General features: G+C 38.2%; 1 protein-coding gene across 4 annotated transcripts in view; it reads right to left on the minus strand.

Annotated features, from left to right (window-relative positions):
* Window positions 1–25,593, minus strand: part of Ppp1r1c (protein phosphatase 1 regulatory inhibitor subunit 1C) — a 163,635-nt gene that overhangs the window by 69,108 nt on the left and 68,934 nt on the right. For 3 of the 4 annotated variants that reach the window (XM_008827952.1, XM_008827951.2, XM_008827950.2), the window contains exons 3-4: window positions 12,088–12,125; window positions 9,284–9,344 (exon numbers count right to left, since the gene is read on the minus strand). The exons of the other annotated variant lie outside the window; for it this stretch is intronic. In XM_008827952.1, the coding sequence (XP_008826174.1) occupies window positions 9,284–9,344; window positions 12,088–12,125 (99 nt within the window). The remainder of the gene's footprint in view (window positions 1–9,283; window positions 9,345–12,087; window positions 12,126–25,593) is intronic. 4 annotated transcript variants of the gene reach the window in all.

The raw sequence follows: 25,593 nt of genomic DNA on the forward strand, positions 1-25,593 counted from the left end.
AGGGAAAACTGGGATAGGGTACATGGTAACAACACACACTATCCTGACAATTTTTCTGTAAATCTAAAACTGTTGTTAAATATAAAGTTAATTTTTCAATGTGTGACTTGAGCTGAAATTTACACTGATTGAGAAGTAGTATTATTAAGAAGAAAGGCAGATTTGAACTGGACGTTTTCAAGAGGAATCAAATGCACGGAGATTTTCCAGTGCGTTGAAAAGTGGTGTCTCTAAAAGTTCCACTGGTGGATTTTTCTGTAAATCTAAAACTGTTGTTAAATATAAAGTTAATTTTTCAATGTGTGACTTGAGCTGAAATTTACACTGATTGAGAAGTAGTATTATTAAGAAGAAAGGCAGATTTGAACTGGACGTTTTCAAGAGGAATCAAATGCACGGAGATTTTCCAGTGCGTTGAAAAGTGGTGTCTCTAAAAGTTCCACTGGTGGAACTTGTTTAGACTTTGCCTGGTAGCAAAAGCTCTTGAGTTGGTCATGAACATGGGTACCGGATGGCCTAAGGAGCTTCATTTTGTTCCCATTTTGTCTGTTTAACTTTTTGTTCTCTGAAGTCACACTTTCTTGCAGTCATTTTGGATTCCAGGAGTGATGGGAGAGATCAACAAGTTTCTTCGGAGCAAAGGACAGAAGTACCCCAAGCAACAGTGAGCACCAAGGACAGATACACCACAGCAAGATCGCCCCCAAATGTGTACCCATGATAGTGAGACTGTTCCCCAGAGCAGGAGTAATCATCTCATGGAAGCCAGACTGCAAAGTGACAGGAGCTAAGAACTTCTCTAGAAGCCCTGGCAGGACTGGAACTGTGAAAACAATCAATCAGAACATTGATCTGACCAAGCTACATTCTCCTTTGTTTCCCTTTGCTGTAAAATCTCAATGTTTTTTAACAGACCCTGAGAGTCAAACTATCTATCCGTCATTGATGTGAAAGTTCCTGGAATGAACAGCACCATACACTGAGCCTTCTGCAAGGCCGATTGACCGACTAGTACTTCAGTGATTATGGAGAATTTGGAATGTTAAAAGTAGAGACAAATTATCTTGAGCCATCTTTAGCCCCTTTATTAGCAGCCTACTGCCCTCCTTCTTTGTATGTGAGCTAACATCTTGGTGACCATTAGGTAAATTCTTTGGAATGGACATACAGACACCTAGCTCCCTCCCACCAACCAAAAGGCTAAGAAGGCCTTATAGCTGAGATTTCTGGCTTTTTTCCAAGCTTAGTCTACCTGATATTTCCATCAATGTTTGAAAAATATGTTGATTTCTGACCTTCTTTGTTATGTTTCTATAAAAACTAGTTAAAGTTGCTACCTCATTAGAACATGGAATCTGGAGTAAGCAGAGTCTGTGTCCCCATGCCATGGATCACTCATATTTGGCTCCAAAATAAACTATCTTATCCCCTTTAAGTTGAGAGTTGTATTTTTATGTTAACATTGACCCCTTTATCTTTTCTCCAAAATATGGATACATTCTTTAAATCTCTCTTCTCTGACCTTAATTATTGGTCATTATTTTTATTATTGTATCAAATAGGTAATTTGGAACCCCACAGTCAGTACTTTTCCTTTAAACGTCAATAAGACTCAACAAGACTTAACTGTTTCTACTACCACATAATTCTCAATGCTTTGCAAGTTTGCATGAGCAGGTAGAGAAAAGTTAGTATGCACCTTCGATTTCATTTTCCACGACCTAGTCCAGTTTACTTCCTAGATCTGTGTAAAGATGTCTGTGCTTCTGTAATTCAATAGTGGCCTTACCTTCCTGTCCAGGAGGTTCTACATGGGTCTTTCCACATCCTCTGGTAAGTCCGTGCAAATCTCTACTGACAAACCTACCATACTTTCAACCCATGGTGGGTTGCTTCTGTTCTCAGCCTTCAGGAGGACTGGGACTTGGATTTCTCATCTCTATATCTGTATCACATGAATACATAGCACAGCACCTTGTACTTGATTAGTGCAATGTAATGCTAGGATTTACACAACTGAATGCTGCCATTTGTGTATTTGGGAAAGATCTAGAGATACTGGTCTTGATTCAGCTGTCCAAATCAAATATAGAAGCTCATCTTTCCCTGCATCTAAGATAGCAAATAATGTTTACACTTGTATGTAACTTATCAGAAATGGATATAAATATAAAATTTAAAATAGGTAAGTATATATAAACAAATAAATAGAACTGTATTGACAGATGGTGTTCTCATTTTGAGTGATATCGCGTGAGGGTGATCAGTGGTCCTAAATATCAATTTTGCAATTTAATTCACTTCTGGTCCTTCAATCCTTTTAACGTACTAATCTTTGACAACTCCATAAACATTAAGCCTACACATATACATGTTTATTGTCACTTTTCCTCTTTTTTGTTCGTTCTCAGTGTTGATCTTAAGAAGAAGGAAAAAAAAAAAGCAGACCTCTAAGTGATCTCTCAGAAGGCTACATTCTTATTTCTCCAACCTGACTCCACCCTCCATTTTCAAAGATATGAAGAAAGATATACTTAGAACTCAGCAGAAATAATTAAAGAGAAGCAAAGGAAGTGGATCTATAAATAGAAGCATAATTTTTAAAAGAAAAGATCAAGATTTGTGTATATTTGGAATGTTCCTTGTTATCTCGAGATCTTGTGTGAAATAAATAAGCCCCACCATGCAAAGTAAATAAACTGAACCAGCACAAACAAAAGCTCAAGATTCAGAAAGGCAAGTGTGATGCGTCCTGTAGAATACCCACAGAGGCTTCCTTGAAGGGCTGATGGGATGAGGAAGCCTGGTGAGAAACTCAGGGGGCTCTCCACTTCCTGCCCTGCCTTCAGCCTCCATGTGCAGGGGTAGTAAGGGCAGAGTAGTCACTGCTGACGCATTCCTTTTGAGAATATCATGAGACACAATTACTAGGGGTTTGAAATCAGAAAGAGTCCCATTGTTATTTACCTGAGTTGCCTCTTATATTTGCATGAATATAGTACTCATACTCATGACAAGAAATATTTGCTGTATAATTTGTGTCAGCACCCCACATTCACTTTGTGCTTATGCTTTCTTGACACTTAAATATTAGTGTCTAACTAGACTATTAGTTCATTGGGAAATAAGGGGCATGGCGTCTTTGAGAGGGGCTAAGTGAAATGAAGGTATAGCCAGATTTTAATGAAAGGTGAGGAAAATGTCAAAGAAAACTTGGTAACTGTGGCTGCAGCTGAAGTAAGCTGGAGTGGCTGCCACAAGGGCTGGTGCACCCTGTGCTTCACAGGACCAGGCACTCGAGGGGCTGACTTTATGCCCACAGGGTAAGGCTAGATCTGCAGCAGGGATTCCCCTCTTCTCCCAGGCCTACCATCCCTGCCCCTCTTTTCCCCAAATCCTCATAGCTGTGCTCTGCAGACCTTCATGGAACTGGAGGAGGCTGCACTTTTACTCTTCATCCAGGGCTCAAGTAATATCCAAAAGGGCTCCATATATGTTGTGCCTAGTCTAAGCATTTTCTTTTCACATTTTGCTTCGGTTTCTCTAGCAATCACATATGGGATCATCTCCATTTTACCAATAAGAGAAGACAGATGACTAATTCACTAATTATCTGATGGTTGCATGGTCCTAAGTGATAGTGCTAAGCTTTAAATCATGACCACTTATCACTTAAAATCTGTGAGTTTTCATGTTGGGTCCCTTGAAATGACCATGATCAGCAGCTGCCCTTCAGGAATACTACATGCCATTCCCATCCCTGCCCCTGTCATAGACCCCCACCCCAAACTACTTCAACCTTCTTATTAGGTCACCTGATTCCTACACTGTTATTCCTTATTTGCATTTATTTCTTTACTGTGAAAGAAGGTTAAATTAAGATAAATTTTTTTGGTCACAGTCATCCTTAGAGAAACATATAAAAATTTAGGAGTTAAAATGCCCTAAGCTTCCAAAGTTTTCCCTAGTACATCGGATTAGAACAATCTCTGCACACAGAAGCAGCTAAAATTTTATTTTACAAAAGTTTAGAAAGAATGAGAAGAAGATGTTATTTAGGAGTAAATGAAAATTATGATTTGCTGTGCTATAGAATGGTAATGTAATGCTAATAGGCCCTGTGCTAAGCAAAGTGGGTTTTTAGTCTGTTCTTTTGTTTAATGTTCAGATTTCCTTTTAAATCAATAGCACTTACTTTGCAGCAGAAGGCATTTGAATTCCAGTAAAACACACGCACACACACACACACACACACACACACACACACACACTTTGAGGGTGGAAATGAGTCAGCCATTTCCTGTCCCCAAATTCAAATTCACTTTGCTTTTCTGAAAACATGATTCAAGCAATCCAACAATAATTTAATTGGCTGCTCTGTACACTGGAGGCCGACCAACATATAAACAAACACCAGGGACGTACACACAGGCATCCAGGCGTCAGCCATCATTTTGCTGATAATCTTCAGAACTTTCTACTTACATAATCATAAAACACTAGATTACACAGGGCAATGGGGAAGAAAGTTTGTTTTCTATGTAAACTTCAACTTCTGTCATTTAATGTATGATACATACCTTAAATTTATGCTAGATCTGTCCATTGAGAAAAGTATGTTGAGTACAAGGTATCTATAACACAACAGCCTATCAGCAAGATGCTTTGGAGGACCTCTGGTCTGAAGGAGCAGAATCATATTATATGTAGCTGACAAGCTTTAAATGGTGGTACTCAAGGTGAATGTCAGCTAGATCCAGACTCCTGTGCTGCAGGCTCTCTTAGTCCCTTTCTGTTTGATACATTTGTAACAGATAAAAATATGAAATATAAGTTTATTTCTCTGTGGATGGCATACTGCTGAGATAATTAAAACAATATGGATGATAGAATCAGGAGATGGGATTCAACGTGTTGATCTAACAGGCCAGCTCCAAAGATAAAACCCTATGGGATGACCGCACTGACTTGCATTTTGCCTAGACAAAAAAAAAAAAAAAAAAAAAAAAAAAAGGCTTATAATTTTAAAGCAAGGAATGATTGGTGAATATGGAAATCAGTAAGAAAATGAGTTTTAGAAATTTTAAGTCTACAGTCAGTTAGTGCCTCCATTGTTTTTAGTCGGGCTACACTCTAAATACTAGGTTGATTTTGAAAAACACATCTCAAGAGTGATAGAAACAAAGTAGAAATTATAAGGAAATGGAGAATGAATGGAAGAGGATGAAATGGCAGGCCTACTTGACATCAGAGTGAGACAAGTACCTTACAGATGTCTTCAAATAGTTTGGCATCTGTCATTGAAAATCTTACCCCAAATAGTAAAATGCAGAAGAAAATTTCATACACATTTGAAGGAATCTCAACAGAAGAGGTTTTTCTAATCATCAGATGGCCCAGAAAGAAGATAGACATCCTTAAAAAGTAATTCTCTCACTAACAATAGAATTCTGGGTACATTTAAATTATTTTAAAATGTATTTGTGGGCCAGTGAGATAAAGGCTCAGCAGGTGAGTGCATTTGCTGCCAAGCCTGAGTACCTGGATCCATCCCAGAAACCATATGGTAGAAGGAGAGAATAGACTCTTCGAGCTGTTCTCTGACCTCCACACATGAACCATGTCATGCAGCATTCTACATGCACATCTATATATATACACATATATATGCATAAATAAATAAATAAATAAGTGCAATTTTAAAGCAAGTAAATAAGTAAAATATATTTGCAAGCACTACTTCCATTTGAGGAATTATGTTGACCCCTGTAAATACAATAGTGAAAAAATAAAATACTGTCACTGCTTCCATCTGAGATAAACTAAATACCTAAATACTTGGACACTTAGACTACTTACAATGAAAGAACTTGTGGAGAATGTATAATTCTAAAGATGGTCAAGAGAGGAGTTTTTAAGTATACAGAGATTGTATGGGAAGTTAGAAAAAGGTCTTTTCAGGAATCACCATCAATGTAAGGGTGTGGATACTAAGTAGGGTTTGGCCAGATAAAGAATGAGGAAAAGGAACAAAGACTGTGGTGGACCTGGGATCAAGGGAGTGAGCAAAGGCAGGCAGGAGTGGTGAGGCAGGAAGTTAGGAAAACATGCTCTGGAGGAGAACGTTAACCAAAGGAAGTGGAAGTATTGGAGGGTTTTAGTCAATGAAGTAACATCAATACTGGTGTTTTTAGTTCATTTTGGCTGCAGTGCAGAAAAAAGATGGGAGTAAGAAAGAACAGGATGGAGAATGAGCCATTATGTCCTGGAATAGAGAGATGTGTGCATTGAGGCATGGAGTTGCATTCAAGACGGGAGAATTTCCAAAGGCATAAACCTCACAAGATCTGGTGTTCAACTATAATAGTGCATGGGAGAAAAGGAGGAGTCATTGGAGACCTCCAATCTCAGGCAGATGGAAATACCACTTTCTTTGAAAGAATAGGAGAAGAGAAAGAGATTTGGTGTGGAAAACATCATGTTCAAAACTGACCTTTTGATGCTTTCGGCACAAATCCCTTTCCCTCTCTGTCCTACATGGTGCAAAGACTCAAATGAACGGGCTGTTATCATAGACACCTCCATCTACGTGCAGGCAGATGAGTGCAATGGGAAAATATCAGTCAGTTTGTAGGGAGGCAGCAGTGCTGTTGACAGGTGGGTCAGGAAAGCAAGGTCTTTCTGAGGATATAACACCAGCACATCTATGTGTCTGATGCTTAATCTTGATTGCCAGCCAACTTGATGGGATTTAGATTCACCACAGAAGCAAGTCTCTGTATGCCTGTGAAGGACTTTCTAGATTGGGTTTATTAAGTTGGGTAGATTCACCCTAAATGTGCATGGCACCCTTCCATAGCTTGAGGTCCTTGAGTAGTGCAAAAAAGGAAGAAAGCTCAATAGCAGTGTTCATCATTCTCTGCTTCCCAATAGTGGGTGCGATATGACCAGCTGCCTCCTGCTCCTGCTGACATGCCTTCCCCACCATGGTAGACTATATTCCCTAGAACATAAGCCAAATAAGCCCTTTATCAATGTAATTGATCCTTGTCAGATATTTGTAACTAATATAAGCTACTGAGGAAAGAGCATTCTGGGTGCAGACAAGAAGTTCTGGGTGCAGACAAGAAGGCAAAGGCACTGAGAGGGAAGCGCTAAGATTAGAGATAAGCACTGGAAGGTCATCAACATGTTATCTCTATTATATTATCTCTGTCAGTGTGTCTGTTAAAAGAGAACACAGAAACAGCTTTAGGCCTTCCCTTTTGCAACTCCATATGAAACCCTCCCCTGATCCCAACAATTAACATGATCCTGTTTCTTTTTTTTTTTTTTTAGCTTAAAATCTTGTATCTTAGCAATTTAAAAAGCAAAAATTAACAGCCTTAAGAGATAGGATAGTTATCTATTTGAAGGTTAATTGGAAACTTCATCTCTCCTGAGCTTGGGCTCTACATCCAGTAATTACTCAAACAACTGAGAGAGGAGGACTGAGTCTACCTATTTTATTTCTTTATTTTGGTTTTCTAACCATTCACTGACTCCTTCATGAAACCACCACTGACTTTTCCTTGGGGCACATTTTTTCAAGACTGTTTCACCTCCATTGCTAAACTTTTTTTACTCTCACTAATTGCATGCTTCACTGCAGTTTGAAGAAGGTTACACTCCAAAGCTTTGTTTAACCATCTGTCTTAAGATTCACTCTTCTAATGTGCTCACAATGTACCATATGTTAACATTGCTCAAGTCTGTCCTCAGCTATTCATTTCTAGCTCTGTGGGACAGATACACTGAGGAAAACACGTGGATTTCCCTTTTTCTTTTATTATAAGCTGAAGACTCACAAAGATATCCATTGGCTGTAAATGAGAATCTAAGTGAATTGGATTGACACCCTGATCCTTTCTTGAAAAGATGGCCGCACTGCACTGTCTTAACATTTAACTCATGACCAAAAATGATTATTTTTGAAGAACAATCTCAAGGGGCTTGAAAGTGTAAGGTTATGTAATTTTTTTTTCAGTAGACCTAACTTCCCTAAATGCTAGAATCCCACATTCTTAAGATATTTGAGAGCTAAAAATAGTGACTACCATGGGCCCTAGGGCTTTAAGATTTTCCTTTAAAAATAATGTAATTAGTCTCTAAGGACATGAGAACAACACTGCTTTATTTAACTTAAACTAACCCAAATTAGAGCAGAAGAAATACTTCATTGTTGCCCATTCATGCCCAAACTGATGTGTCTTGCAACAAGGAAATATCTTTAAAATGACTGCACTGATCTTTAAGCAAAGATGCCTAGTAACTTCAATAATTAGTTTGGTATAAACTACACTACTGATTATTGTATTATTCACCCATTCTTGCACACAATAGACATGATATTTTATAGCTGCACACTATAGACATGGTTTTTTATAGCTGCACAGAAAGGAAGTAGCTATGGGTCCATTTATATGCCACCTTCCTGAAAAGTCTTCAAATCTAGGGAGAATATGGAGTGGACAAATGTCACTCCCAGTTTACACATCTCTCTGAACTCAAAGGAAGCTGCTGGGCTGACTTCTGCACTCATCAGAGCTGAAGGATTGCAGCATGGAGCCTGAGCCACAGCAGGGGTGCTGGCTGTAACAGAAGCTACCCGGCTGGCAGACCCTGCAGTGTCAAGAACGTTTCTGTGGAGAAGGAAAAGAAGCTTTCCCGGAACTGGTGTTGGCCAGAACACTGATACACTTAGATGTTAGTTGGCAGTTCCAATTTGGACAAAAAGTTCCGGGAAATGCCAGGAACTGAAGCAGCATTCTTAGATGTGACTTCAGCCGCTGTTGCAAGTCCAGCAAATGGCTTAGAGCTGCCAGTGATAGATACAAGGCCATGGAGGCAAAACTACATTAGAGTCCCACTTAATTCAAGTTCTGCTTTGCTTAAATCAAGAAAATATTCTAGCATTCATGTGCCCAAACTAACAGGAATAATTAGAGATTATAAAAATATTTCTTCAAAGGAAACATGTGAGGAAAAGTCAAAGAAAAATATTATTTTGGAAACTGATTTTCTGAGCTAAGAGTTTAAGACTCCCTAGTTATCAATTATTCAACTGCCTGTTTTTACCCTTGATGAAATAAAGCTTCAGATAGGTAAAATAGCTTCCTGAAAGCCACACTGTGGAGTGGTAGAGTTGAGACAAGAGCTAGCCTTATGAGGAAACAGAATATCCTTGAGGACTGTCAGTCTGCCAGTCCTGACACCACACAGGGAAATGCAACCTGAACAGTACCTTTCATGGTGGGTGCTGTGTACACGCTCTGCTTCCTTTGCTTGGGGGATGCATTCTGCGACTGTGGACAAAGGACAGTGAAAGCTTTAGATATGCATAAAAAGTACACTGTTGTCAGATATGTGACAAATAAAATTGCATCAGGTTTCAAAGGGCTTTCTTATGTCCCCAGTCAAGAAAATGAGCTCGAGACAAATATAGACAGGTTCAATGATATCATAGGTTTCAGAAACTTATAAAACCAAAGGGTCTTCTTATTACCAAATTGTTCAGCTGTTGGAGATTTGAAATTGTGTTTTTAAGTTTGAATTATTAACATTCTTTTAATATTCTTATTACATATATTTGTTTATGGTGTGTACATATGTGTGAGTGGACATACGCCATGACACGTGTGGCCATCAGTGGACACATGGTGGGAGCTGATTCTCTCCTTCTACCATGTGAGTTCTGAGCATCCAACTTCAGGTGTCAGGCTTGACAGCAATTGCCTTAACTCACTGAGCCATCTCACCAGTCCCAATATTAGTTTAAAGAGAGAAAAAGACATTAATCCTTTTCAAGTGCAAGGAAAACATGAGTTTTGAGACAAACTACCCTTCAAAAAATATACCAATCAGATAACATTCTCAGCTCCTGTAATTAACCAGGAGTTCAGGAGGAATAATGAGGGTCCTTGGTAAGTAAAAGCAATACATAACCTTCCTGAGTTGACTTGTTCAATTTAAGCTCTGCTTTTACTTGAAGTGACAATGTTTAATACTCTTCTGTTTGTTAAAAGGTAAGTCCTTTCCTAACAGACCTGCATAACACTGTTACCTAAGCACACTAGATCAGGACAGAGCTAGAAAGTTCATATTTTAAAAATGATAAAAAGATGACCGTATTTTAGTGACAAAACCTATATTATTCTAAAATAATATGGACCCGTGTATGTATTATGGATATTATGTAGCCTAATTATAAACATAATCCATTCAACAGATTGTGCCCAAATGACTCTTTTTCACTATGTGAGAGGCTGTAGCTCAGTGGTTGCCTAGCATGCAATGAAGCCCTGGGTTTGATCCCCAGCACTGTATAAACCAGAGTGTAGATGCACATATCTGTCATTCCAGCACCAGGGAGGTGGAAGCAGGGGGATCAGAAGTTCAAGGCTAGCCTTTGCTACCTAACAAGTTTGAGGTCAGCCTGGAACACATGAGACTTTTTTTTTTTTTGGTCTCTTTGAAACAGGGTCTCCCTGTAGCTCCAGCTGTCCTGGGACTCAATACATGAGACTTTTTGTCAAAAGAAAAAAAATAAAATACAACATATTGATTTATATTTTAATGTGACAAGAAGGGGTCCTAATCAAGGAGTTCAAGTGTCTGCAGTGATGATTTTTGCTGTGAAAAGTTCAAGTATAAATAGTTACAATATATTTGAGGGTTGGTTTACACTTTCCATGCTCAAGAAAGAACATGATGCATAGAGTTTGAAAGAAATTAGAAATTGTTTCATAAGGTTTTAAATTTATTTGAGGCATGTTTGTGCAAACGAAAGTTTAACTGTCCTCAAAAATCATCATTCAGATGTTGCTCTTCACTGGTAAAAAAGATATCTATCAAAAATTAAAGGTAAAAATGTAACAGTACTCAAATGCCTAGCAAATGAGCAAGCAGAACAAGCAATTGCTTTTTCCTTCATGTTGCGGCTCAAATCCAGGGTCTCACATGTGCTAGGCCAGCTCTCCACTGAGCTACACACCCATCCCAGAACAGGCTTTGGAAAAGAATCCATTAGTACCCAGTCTGTATCAATGTTAGCTGTGGGCATGACTGACATGTCTAGGGCACTTCCCTTGTTTCAGGCATGTCAGGTTGGTCTTGATGAGCTACCACCTCCGGGAATTCTTATGTATCATTTTCCATATACACACTCTAAGATCAAGTAGAAGATACATTTTAGAAGTGCTTTATTGTTTTTTAGCGGGATAATGGTAAAACGTAAACAAAAACTATTTTATGCGAGAACTTTGTTTCCAAAGAAATTTTGCATTTATTTTCTCAGTAAATTTTTTAATGTTTCGTGAGATGCTATTTGGTATGTTGCATCACCTACAGTTCCCTCTTTGGGTTGTCTGCTTACCTGTGTGGTCATGAGACTGGCTTGTCTCGACAGGATCTCAATTCTATGCTTGCTCCATTATAAGGCCACTTTACCATCTTCGTATTTACATGCTCTAACAGATCTCCTAGTGTCTCCGACCTCCTACCTCCTATCCATATTTCTTGTGTATAGGTGGACTGAGTAGAAGATAACAGTGTTCAGTCTGGTGCTGAGTTTGTATCTGAACCCATTATTTGATGAACCCATTAGTTCTCATTACCCAGGCTCTAGAGGACTTCAATCTCCCCAGCTGCCGCAGGATGAGCTTCTGCTCTAAATAGTTGAAGATGTTTAAGAGGTGTCTAACACTTGTCTCTATCTCTTTTCTCCAGAATTCCATCATTGCCTGGCCCTTGCTTGTGGTGTTCATATACAATCACCCATGAAATTAAAACTATCAATACAACATCTTACCGCTAAAATCAATGCTTTAATTTTGGAAGTTTTTGCAGGGGTTAGAATTTCATAGAGACTCGAGGTAACTGAGAGACAGAGGTTTTAAGGATATCATTTTGCTATCCAATCAGGAAAAGCAGCCTAAATGCTCTTTACATCTCAGTGACATTTATTTAAGACATATTAAGTGTCACATCAGATCAAGGAAAATGTGTTTTTTATTTTAACACATTAAAACAAAATATAGGAAAACTTACTTCTTCTTGTGTGTTGTTCACCCTTTTGTCATCTATTTCTGAAAGAGAAATTGGTATAATTCATTAGAAGTGCAATAGTCTTCCCTGTCTTGTATGCTACCATTTTTATTCACGTACATCAAAATATTTCAGCAGTTGCCATATACTTGCATAATATCTGTGGAGCACTGCTGAGAAGGATAAGAGACAGAAGCAGGTGGCTCCTGAGAGATTCTTCCCTCAAAAGTTTATGAAAACACAATGAGAAAGCATTTCTCTTGACACCCCAGATTGCCAGTCTTCTAACAATCCAGAAAGGGGACCAGGGAAATGACTCAGAATGACTGGTGCCATCAGTCCCTCTGCATGGTGGTTTGAATGAGAAATGTCCCTCATAGGCTCAAGATTTGAACATTTGGTCCCCAGTTGGTGACGCTGTTTAGGGGTGTCATGGAATTCGGGAAATGTGGCCTTGCTGGAAGACGTTTGTCCCTGGGGGCTGCTTTGAGAGTTCATAGCCTGGCCTTTCCAGTTTGTGCTCTCTCTGTCTCATGTTTGCTGTTAAAAATGCAACCAACCAGCTTCCTGCTTCTGCTTCCTTGCCTGCTTCTTGTTGCCAGGCTTCTCCCTGCCATGATGGACTCTCCCTCTGGAAGCATAAGCCAAAATATACTCTTCCATAAGTTAACACATTAAACTTATGGAAGGGAGTGCCATGGCACTCTATCACATCAACAGAAAAGTAACTAATATACCTAGTGTAAAAGCATAGTCACCCTTCCCTTTTAATTGGTTTTCCTGCATCTGCCACTAACTGTTGGATGTAAGCCTTTCAAATTTCTTTGAGTCTGTCACTGACAAGCCCTGCTTTCCCTGTCAGTCTAATCTCTACAACTGCTAGGAAGGCAGCACCCTCCCTTCCATGTGCCCCTGTAAGGACCAGTTCCTCTGTCAAACCTTTCTTATGATGGGACTCAGACACCTTCTTCACAGGATGTTTAGAGGGTTTGGAAGAAGCGTTTGGCAGATGCCCACATCTGCCACTTCCACAGAGACCTGCCCTGGGCCATATTCTTTCTTTCTTCCTCACTTACTTTGCATAGATTTTGTCTCTTGACTTTTTGACCTGGTTATGCTCTCCTCTTCGTTATGTTAGTCCTCAAACTAAAAGACTGACTCAATGTTCCAAAACAAAATGAATTCATTAATGAAGACCTGCTTGAAGATCAGTATTTACATCTGTACTAATTGACATGAAAATACACACTATGCAGGTGGAAGCTATCAAAAATGTATGCATGGTGTTTTTATTTACAAAGGATTCATAAATGCAAATGGAGACATACATACCCCCGTGCTGATGAACACCTGCGTGCCACCTGTAGTTATCTCTGGGTGACTGTATAGGAAGTTCTGCTTTATTCTTATCTGTTTTATTTATTCTTTCTTTCCTTCTTTCCTTTCTATTACCAGACTGAAACTAGGGTCTTGTGAATGCTAAGCAACCTCGCTACCACTGTGCTTTTCCCAAGCCCTTTGTATTACTTTTTGTAATGGGTATACATTTCTGATAAACAAAAGCAGTGCATATATATGTATTCAGATATACATCTACATGAGTAAAGGTATTACATAAATGAAACCATACATGGTCTGCATTTCATATAATAAGAGATAAATGGTCAAAAAGCCTGAGTGCAGAGTATATGGATCTACTGCTTATGCTAATCTGACATTTGGGGCTTTTAGACTTTTTAAAGGTGTAGAAACTTCTAATGAATCCATCTTGGTGAAGGAAGGGCAACAGAATGTTATTGGTTTGGGCCAGCAATAAGAACTGTTATACTGAATCATTGCAGTTACTTACTTCAATATCAAGCAACTATGAATATACTAAATGGAACAGTTTGATGTATCACTGTGGGACATCTTTCCATCCCATTTTAATTAAATATCAAATATGATACACTATAAAATGCATACACTGTGATCAACTGGAATGTTAAATGACTGAAACACTCAAAATTGTTTTATATTTTAGAGCTTTTAATCTTCAACTCAGTATTTAATCTAATATTTTAAGAACAAAATGAAGCCTAAGGATTCACTTTGCACATTTTATGTTATCTCACAACAACAAACATTAAAATAGTATCATTCCAAGGCAGCTATAAGAACTATACTCACTGAAAAATCTCAGTGAAGATAAATTGTATAGTTTTAATTGAGTTGTATTGGCAAAAATCAGCTATATTGTGGAAGGAAACATTGAGAAAACTCAATCCTGTATTCCTAGCTTGAAATGGAAGAATAAAAATTAAAAAAGCTTCAATTCAAAGTAACTCAGACAAAAGTGCAAAGAAAGCCCCAAATAGCTCATACTTTCCTGAAACTGACCGGTAATTTCTTTTCCTTAATAGATTGTTATGAATTGAATAGATTAATCTTTTCTGACTCCTTAACACCTTAAATAAACCTACAATACATGCTCATAAGGCAGATTTACAAGGAAAATAGATATAAACACAATGTTCTCTATAATTTGTACTATGGAGTTGTAACCAACAAAGGATACACAAAAAAGTACACACAAATCTCACCAGCTCACTGCATCAGCCAAATGACATTTATAGTATCTGTATGTTCTCTTCAAGGCTACAATTTATGATCCCCATGGCCAACTTCAGCAATTTTCAGGAATGCTGGATCCCCAATAAAAGTGGAAACAGATCCCTGTATTCAAATATTGTTTAGCTTTCTCATGAAACCAGAAAAATTATACTACTTTGGGGTACAGTTCAACAAAATCAGTTAACTGATGAGATGTTTGATAGCTGATTATTCATAATTAAAAGCTACAAAATTTCAGGGAAGTCATACCTACTTTAGTTTTACTTTAGTTCGATTTTTTTTTCTTCTTTCAAAAGGCATCAGAAAGAAGAAATTCCTTGCTTTGAGGCTGGGACTGCAGCTCTGTTGATAGAGTGTGAACACAGCAAGCACAAAGCGCTGGGTTTAATCCCCACAAACCAGGCAGGCAGCACGTATGAGGCTCATGCCTATATTTCCAGTACTCAGAAGGTGGAGACAGGAAATAAAAACTTAAGAGTCATCCTTAGCTACATTACAAGTTCAAGGCTAGCCTGGAATACACAAAACTCTCTAATAAAAGAAAAAAGAAAAGAAATTCCTCTTGAGAGAAAAATGTAAAAAGTCATCATTTAGTCATCAAAAGTATAACATTTGAAAGGACATTTTCACCACTGACGATGCAAATTAGACACATGTTTTAGGGGTCTTAAGTATTGATTAGTCAGAAAGTTCTCATTATTTTTAAGATCATGAAAGGAATAGCACAAATTCAGGATCTGTGTGGATGCATACAGCTGCGAACACCAGTCATCTGATGCTCTTGAAGCACCAATGAGATCTCATGAGGCTTTAGAAAACTAGCTGTAACATAAAATTTGTGCTTACACAAGTAATGTCTAAGAACGAAGGGATTGAGGAAGACCACATTTTAAAAAGTCTCTGAACTGTAACAGAATAATAGCTGCAAAAACCAAGAAATAGGTAACATATATTGAGTTATAAAAATAAGGAAAGTCCAGGGCTGTGGTTGGTGTTGGCAGCAGAACTTGCATCTTGGACAAAACCACTGGAGAGCCTTTCATTTCTAATATAATTCCTCCATTTTTCTGTCACAACCACACACAAATCACTTAACCTTCCTGAACTTCAGGGTACTCTTAACCATTCTTATTATGCCTTCCTCATTTTCTCAGAAGGCTATTTTGAGAAGTAGAAAAAACGGAACATACTTTTCCTTAAGTATGGACTGTCTTTAGAAGAGCACTGAACGGAAAAAGAAGGGAGAAAATGAGATTTGTACTAGGGAAACTTGATGAGTATTAATTCATTTGGATGATCAATGCCAGTATCATCTACCATACAGCCTGCTGGTAATTTGAACCTTTGTCATATATGATGAAGACAACACTTTTTCTCACTGACCTTCCTCTCTAAAACCCTTAAGCCCAGAACTGCCATGAGAGAAAGACATCAGACAAAACCCAATGCAGGGACATTTCACAAAACACCTGAACTACACAACTCAGAATTGTCAAGGTCATAAAGAACAGAAGAAAATCTGGGAAACCAATTTAAGAAGAGCCAAAGAAATGTTGCTACGAGAATTGGGATATTCCAGACAGGACTACAAAACAGATGAAGCACATTATATAGGAATTAAGGAAATCCGAATAAACTTAGAGACTTTAGTCAATACCAATCAACAGTAAGTCATTAATTATAACATAAGGAAATCTGAATAAACTATAGGCTTCAGTTGATAATACCAATCAACACTGAGTCATTAATTACAACAATGTCACACTGTAATGACTAATGAAAGGTGATCATAATAAGGGAAATTATGAAGAGGGAATCTGTGGTGTTCGGTGAGCTCTCTTCTCAAAATTCTCTTGAAAATCAGGTCTATTAGTAAAAATTTAAGCAAAAACAAAAATAGAAAAACATCAAATGCAATTAAAAATCACCCAAATAATAATTTTTTAGTATTGTCAGGATTTTGTGTATCATCTGAAGACACCAGAGTCATTATATAAATGACAATAAAACTGAAAACACGGTCATAAAACAATATCATTTGTTAAAATGTTATGTGAAACTAATTAAAAAGACAAAGAACAGGGGCTGGAGAGATGGCTCAGTGGTTAAGAACACTGGTTATTCTTGCAGAAGACCAGGGTTCAAGTTCCAGCACCCACATGGCAGCCAACAACTGTCTGTAACTCCAGTTCCAAGGGATCTGACAGCCTCTTCTGTCCTCTGAGGGCATTGCATGACACGGGTGCACTTACCTACATGCAGGCAATACACACAGACACATAAAATAAAAATAAAAATAATAAATAAAAATTTTTTTTGAAAAAGATGAAAAATGTAGGAATATACTTGTAAAGGTTTTTAAATTTCAGTTGATAATGTTGAAAGCTGCTTTATGTAAAAAGATGTATTCATGAAAAAATGGGTTAAATGATTTTCAAAGCAGTTCAGTGATCATGAACATTTGACTTTGATTTACTTGCTGACTAAATATGGAAAAGGGACAGAGTACAAAGAAAATACTACTGATATTCACTCAATTATAACTAGCTCCAGCTTGCTACCTCCGTGCACTTGACTTTCATATGCAGAATGATCCCTTTATCATACCTCATTCCACAGTCTTCAGAATTCTACTGAGATGGCTTCTCCTCCAGGAAACATTTCCCAGTGGACAGCTTCCCATTTCTCCATCTGGTCTCACCCCCTTCTCCTCTGCCTGGCAACAACCCATGTGCTTTCTCTATGACTAATTCATGGTATTCATGACCACCTCTTTTATGGTCACTAGTGTTTCACCTTCCCTATAACCAGTTGTTATATACATTACAGTGGTAAATTGTTACGTAGTGTTTAAGCTTTCTGAAATTGAAACCTGAGTAAGGAGGCCCTCCCTTGTCTCCTCCAAAACTCCAGCAAGCAGCTCAGGTTATTAAAAACACTGTGCCCTTGAGAAGAGCTAGAAGGTAAAACTTTTCCAACCAAGGCTTCTATTGTTTATCCCATAATATAAAAATGCTTACAATAGAACAAAGAAGCTAGTGTAACCAAGGAGAAGGGCGAGAGGCCCCTCTTGTTGGAGGACTCCAGCTGACTACCTCAGCATCCCCAGTAGGTTTCTGCTGAATGCTGGTAAGCACCTGACCCGATGTTATTTGTTCTTTTAACTTGGCAGTCTTACCGAAGCAGACACTGCTCCACCTGGGACTTTGAATCAGGTACTCCAGTTGGCTGCCTCAATGGTGCTTCCCAGTTAATTTCTTCTGGATGTTTTGAACACCCGGTTTGATGATTTGCTATCTTTCTGCTGTATCTTTTATTTATCCTTTTACCTTTACTTACTATACACTTAACAAACTCATTCAAAGCCAAATCACAGACAATACAGAACACCTGTCGAACACTGTCTCCCTGTCTGATTCTTCCACAGCTCTTAGTACAATGGCATAGGGAACACACAATAGTATCTTGTCAAAAAGATATCCATAATGCCCTGTTTCATGAATTGAGAGCTGCATCTGTCGGCTGCTACTCCTTAGTCCAGAATACAGCAGGAGCACAACTACTCATTGATAGTAGATATTAAATAAATTCTCTTTAAATAAATGTTTGACTTCCAAACTCATTAAAAAAGGCTTAAATTTTATTTTTTAACTTTATTTATTTATTTTTATTTTATGTGTATGAGTGAATTGCCTGCATGCAAGTGCAACCGTGTTGTGTAATGCCCACAGAGGTCAGAAGAGGGTGTTTGATCCCTTGGAACTGGAGTATGGACAGCTGTTAGCAGCCACGTGGGTGCTGAGAACTGACCAGGTCCTCTGCAAGAGGAGCCAGTATTCTTAACCACTGAAGGTTTGCCAACCCCTTAACTTCTGTTTTTAAAAGTCATTTTACCAGGTCCAAGGCAATGGTACAAACACTCAAATTCCCATAGATATTGCCACCCTAAGTGGTTCAAAAAAAAATCAGAGGAAAAATAAAGATGTATGACTTTGCTCTGGAGATTGGGAAGATACCAGGGTCAAGATAGACATATATGCATACATACCTATAGGAGAAATTCATACATATGTGTGTACAAATGTTCATATAGGTGTATGAGAAATTAGAGATGGTAAAATATAATTTAATATAGTCGTCCACAGAAATGAGCTATAGATCCTAAGTAAAACCAGAGAAATGAACCATTTATTCAGGGCATCTGCTGCAGAAGGGCATTAGTTTATAAATAGAATGCTTTGGTGGAGAGAGATTCAATTTCTTAGCATTAACTCAAAAGATGCAGACTTCTGATGAATTTAGATAACAGAGGTTCACTTAAGCCTTTATTTTAACCAGTTATTTTGAAATGTGAGGGGGAAAGCCAGGTCGGAAGAAACTGGAGAACTTCCCGTAAAAATAGTGTTGGAAACTGATACTTTGAAGACTTTTCTGTTCAAAGGCAAAAGCAGTAACAGGTTAAACATAAAAGGAAATTACTCAAAAGATAAAGTCACAGTCAGAGAGTAGTCAAACACCTCAGGGACCATAAACACAAGAAAAGCAAAATTCAATAAGCAGAAGAGAAACTGCACTTCGAAGGCTTTGGAGTTCAGAAGCAGGCAGATACAACTGGAAATTTCAATCCTTCATCTGTAAAGGGACTGACTTCATGTGAGGAAGAAACAAAAGCCAGGCTTCCTGCCTGGAATCAGAAGTACACAGCTGTTACCTATACTGGAGAAAAACACTGACCTACATTCTGAGGGAGAGGAGAGACAACAGATAGCAAAGAACAAGGTACCATGTGTCTGAAGGGACAAGCCACCATGGCTCCAGGGACCAACCAAGGGACAAGCCTCCATGGCCCCAGTGACTTCCAAGGGACCAACCACCATGAGTTCAGTACCTACCAAGGGGCAAGCCACCATGGCCCTAGTGACTACCAACTGAGGGACATGCTACCTTGAGCTTGGTGACCATCCAAGGGACCAACCTCTATATTCTCAGGGATTATCAAGGGACCAGCTATCGTAGGTTCAGTGACTGCCAATGGACTATCTACCGTGGGCCTAGTGACTACTAAGGAACTGAAAAAGAAACACCAATCCTGACACACTCTGGATAATTTCTTTTCTTTTCCTTAAGTTACAAAATGTCTGCTTGAGACAGGAAAGTGACATCCTGCTGATTGGTGCCATATCTCACATTTGTTACAAGGATGTGAAATTAGGAAATCAGGTGTTGTGAGGGGAGAAGGTAGCATGACCACTTATGATCCAGATAGGTAGAATTCACTAAAATAGGGCTGAACTTCACAAAACCACCACCAGTGTATGATAACAGGGCCAACAGATCAGGATGACAGCCACTGGTCACAATAGTCCTGTAGTATCTTCAAAGCACAACTAATACTGAGAGAGCCACATTCCTGTCCTAGCAGGAAGCCAGGAGCAGATCTTCCAACCTTTTATTTCTATGATATAAACTACATATTTGCTTTCATTAATGCTTCTTTTGTCTGATCATTTGATTCTATCCTTTAAAACTAAATCTACAGATGAGATAAAATGAATTCCTGACATTACCTGGGCTTTAAATGGAAATAAAACCTAAAAGAATTTTATATTGCTAACATGTCTGTGAAACAGTATAATTTAATTCATTTTTAACATCTACTAAATTTATCATTAAAAATCATGATTCTAAAATTAATGATTTTTGTTTTTCTCAAAAAAATAACTCTTTTAGTATTTGTTAGTTGATCACCTCAAACTCAGAAAGATTTTACAAAACATTGGCCATCAATCCCCATGCAATCTAGAGCAACACTTTTGCACCTTTATAACCCAAACCAAATGATTTTGATGTATTCACATCATGGGATAAACTTGAGGAGATCATTATTTGTCTTTCTCAATACACTCCTGCTCCTGTGTGTAGTAAAATTTAGAGTTAAGAGATATTGTCTAATGTTTTCTGAGTCAAGAATATTCATCTAGCACAGGTATAAGAAGTCTACATGCTTTTATAACAAAGTTTGAATTGAATGATAAAAGTCATATAAGTTTATACAAAATGAAGATAAAATAATTTCTTGACTGATTTTTATTTTTTTAAATATTTATCCATGGAGAAGCTGCAAGAGGCATGCTAACATTTAAGTTACTAAAAATGTCCATGTGGGGCTGGAGAGATGGCTCTGTAGTTAAGAACACTGGCTGTTCTTGCAGAAGACCAGGGTTCAAGTCCCAGTACCCACATGGCAGCTAACAACTGTCCGTTAACTCCAGTTCCAGGGGATCCAACAGCCTCTTCTGTTCTCCACAGGCATTGCACAACATGGGTGCACTTACCTACATGCAGGCACTATACTCATACACATAAAATAATAAATAATTTAAAAGTAATAATAAATAAAAATGTTTTAAATGAGCTTTGTGGGCTTGACACCCCTACCCCCACCCCCAGTCCTGCAGTGAGAAAGCAGTTCATTTAGAAACAACATTCCAGCTGCCACAGTAGTACTAAAGGCTGAGTCTTTACCTCTTCCTTTCCTCAATCTATTACTGACAAGAGACTAAACACCACAGTTTCACAGACTTTAAACACCAGTCAGCTTTTAAATTATTTCTCTTTTAGGAGACAATGATAACACATTTTGCTCAGAAACGACCAACCAAACTGCAGAAGAAGAGCCTCAGCCATGCCTACTTTCTTTCCTCATTTCTTTGTCTTGTTGAACTGGTGTTTAAAACAACTACATCTTTTCCTATTGATTTTTCTCAATGAATGTCAGCATGCTCAGGTGAGGGTAGGATATTTTCACAAACAACCTATCTGTTTTGCTAGATGATAAAAGGGTTCACTGCTGTGATTCTAGTTTTGTTTGAAAGCAGAATGTGCTCCCTTCTCTATGGGAAGTAACTTTGAAACACTTGGAGAGAATGCTTTTGATTCCTTCCCTTTTAGAATTAGTCAAGGGAACAAAAAGTATTAGTGCTATGATAATGTCTAACTTATTCCTGTATATTCTGGACTCACACTTTAGAAAATGTATACAAAGCACACCAAAATCAATGACTACAACAGAAAGAGAATCTTATATACTAAAATACTTTTCTTTTTAAATAGACAATAAATATATGTATTCTCAGCTATGCAAGTATTTTTTCTTTATCTTCTTAATAATCTCTCTTATAGGTTGAGAATTTTTGTAGGAGCATGTAATGTGCTTTCATTAAATTCACCCCATTCCCTCCCCTCCAAACTTCCCCACCACCTTTCCCTCCCAACTTCTTGTGTTACTTTCATAAATTCAGAGTCTACTTAGTGTTGTCTGTATGCGCATGAGTAGTATACAACCATCTACTGGAGCACAGGTAGCCTCTTAGGGCACACATACTTGAGGAAAATTCACTCTCCCTCTCCTGGTGGTCATCAACAGCCAACAGCTCCTCAGCTAGGAAAGGGACTTCATGAGCCCTTCCCTCATCCATGCTGGGATTTGGGTTGGCTTGATCTTGTGCAGGTCTTGTGCATGCACCTCCAGCCACTGTGGGTTCATGTATGCAATGGCCCTGTCATGTCTGGCAAATACTGTTTTGCTACAGATGTATACTACCTCTTATAATCTTTCTGTCCCCTCTTCTGAAATGATCCTGCACCTTGGGGAAACTTACTACTGTAAAAACTTCCTAAAACATGTAATATATATGGTGTTTAAATGGAATTACCCTATAATGAGGGGATAATGCCTCCCCCAGACACCATACACTATCAAATATAAAGCACAGTGACAGGTATGGGTCATCTCTTTTTGAGTTGTTAATCAGTGGGGTCCTATAGATCCCCATCAAACATTACAGGCTATTGCCATTGCTCTTAGTTACCCTCCAGAAGTTGTTGGTAAAATTCTATCCTGAAAGCACCACATACTTAGGTCATAGAAATCAAACTGATACCAACCTGGAAGCTTCATCCCTACTGGATCGCTTTCACAGTGATAGACAGTTCTATGAATGCTACTGGGGAATAAAAATGGCTAACAGTCTTACCCAGCTGTGACTCTTGTGAACTACAATAATGAGTGGCCTGAAAATATAAGTCCACTGATGTATTAATGGCATGACTGTTAGGTATATAACTAACCACTTTCTGATTGGATTTAAAGCCCACTCTATAAGACAGAATTCATACCTGGTACCATTAACTGGGACAAAAACCTGTAGCTAGCTATGTCCTTGGTCCTAGAGGAGAACCTAATACTTTTATTCTGCTGAATGGACATAGTCATAAACTCACCCTAACTTCTTATTTTCATACCCATAAATTATTGCATCTTGTCACCCTTCATCAGAGAAGCTTCTTTTCAAAGTAGTTGGTGATTTATACAGAGTCCTACAACCAGTCAACATGCAGAGAATGAGAAACTCTGGAGTGCACAGCCTTAAATGGGACATCTCTATCACACACACATACACACACACACACACACACACACACACACACACACACACACACCCTAGGTGCTTTATATTTTTATACTTTATTAATTAACTATAAGTGCTGGTTAATGGTGGACAAGTTAGAAGTTGTGATTGAAACATAATTAGCATTTAACATGGCAGCTTACAACTGTCCATAACTCCAGTTCCAGAGGACCTGAGGGCCTCTTCCAACCTATGAGGGCAATACATGACACAGGTATACCTACCTACATGCAGGCAATACACTCATACACATAAAATAAAAATAAAATAATTTTTAAAAGATGCTAGGGAATTCAAACATATAGGTTGCCTCCATTTTAGGACATTGAAAAATATTTTGAAAATTTCTTAAATCATAGCATAAACTAAAAAATACAAAAACATGAATCCCGTTAGTTGTAAGATCTAGAGTGATAAAAAACTTAAGAAAGAGTATCATATTAAAACTGAAATCTGGACTCTTCTGAACATACTTCTCTGTTTATCTGTCAAGCAGAAAGCAGGGTAAACTTTATATACATATATATATTAATTTAACATTTTTCACTCTAAAATTTCTTAAACAAAAATTTTGAGCATTTAATAAAAATTATTAGGTAATAAAAGACAAGACTAAGAGAAAAATGGAACCAAACCCCAGGTGATTCACGTATTGACATTAGCAGTTAAAGAGTATGATTGAGATGAATAAAATAGAGGGGAGCATAAACAAAGGAGACAGAAGGCACCTTGAGCAGATAAATGGAATTCATGAAGAAAAGTATCTTCGTGGACTTCAGCATGAAAGAGCCAAAGTGAAGAATGGAGTGAACTATCTTAAACACGATTGTACCTAGCAGAAGATGCAATTAAGGTAGTGAATTAAAACACAGGTCAACAGAATTATTCAAGCTTAATTAAATACACAGAATGGACAAGACAGAACAGAGAATAAGAAGTATTTTAAACCCAGTCAAAAGATATAAAACAAAAATAAACTTGAATCCTAAAAAAAGGACAGGCAAGAGAGAACAGAATAGTAGCCAAGAAGCAAAGTGAGAAAGCGAGCATAAAAGTCTTCTAATTAAAGGGACATTATTTCCAAACAGTAACAGTATGACTGTAAAAAACAGAAGATAATGGAATAACATTTTAAATACTGACCTCAGATGACTATATTCAGTGAATTATCCATTCCAGAGGAAGGGGAGGGTTGGAGAGATGGCTCAGTGGTTAAGAGCACTGACTGTTCTTGGAGAAGACCTAGGTTTGCTTCCCAGGGCCCACATGGTGGCTAAAAACCATCCGTAACTCCAGTTCCAGGGGATCTGACTCACTCTTCCGACCTCTACAGGCACTACATGACATGGGTGCACTTACATACATGTAAGCATAGCACTCAAACACATAAAATAAAAATAAATAAATCAAAAAGAAGAGGAAGTGGAAATATCAAAGCCTATCTGTTACATATCTAGAACAGGTTTCTGGTATATACACATATATACACATCTATGAGCACTGTATCATATAAATGCACTAAATAGTATATATGTGTGCTGTACAGTACATATGTACACTATATAATATATACTCAGATATAATTATTTATATTTGTCTCAAAATGAATTTGTAAAGCTTATATAATTTTCAGAAGTTATCACTTGATCTATAGAGCTATACCTAGTGAATAGCAGATAATTTTTCTTCTCTCTAGAACTATGAGAAAGTTGAGGAGACGGCTCAGTTGGTAACATGCTTGCTGTGCCAGCAAAAGGACCAGAGTTCAGATCCTCAGGACCCATGTAGAAAGCTGGCTGGAGCAGCACATGTCTATAATCTCAGCACTGGGGAGATATAGGCAGGTAGACCCCCTAGAACTTGCTGGCCAAATAGCCTTGCCAAATTGGTGAACTCCAGGTTCACTGATAATTCCTGTCTCAAAAATTAAGTTAGAAGCTAGAGAGAAGAGCTAGTAGTTAAGAACACTAGCTGCTCCTGCAGAAGACAGGGGTTCAGTTCTCAGCACCCACATGGCAGCTAATAATCATTGAAATAGGGGATCCGATGCTCTCTTCAGGCCTCTGTGGGCACTGCATGCATGTGGTACAGTTGCACACAAGAAAACAGGAACTGGAAAGATGGCTCAGCAGTTAAGAACAATGGCTGCTCTTGCAGAGCACACAAGTTCAATTCTAGCACCCACATGGCTGCTAACAGCCATCTGTAACTCCAGTTCCAGGGGATCAGTTGTCCTCTTCTGACATCCATGGACATTGAACAACATGGGTGCACTTAAACACATGCAGACAATACACTCATGCACATAAAATAAAAATTTTTTAAAACTAAAAAATAATGTGGAGGGCAACTGAGAATGACACCGAGAGAGAGAGAGAAAGAGAGAGAGAGAGAGAGAGAGAGAGAGAGAGAGAGAGAGAGAGAG

This window comes from Nannospalax galili, unplaced genomic scaffold (genome assembly GCF_000622305.1).
Source record: "Nannospalax galili isolate Female #2095 unplaced genomic scaffold, S.galili_v1.0 scaffold892, whole genome shotgun sequence".
NCBI classification, from domain to species: Eukaryota; Metazoa; Chordata; class Mammalia; order Rodentia; family Spalacidae; genus Nannospalax; species Nannospalax galili.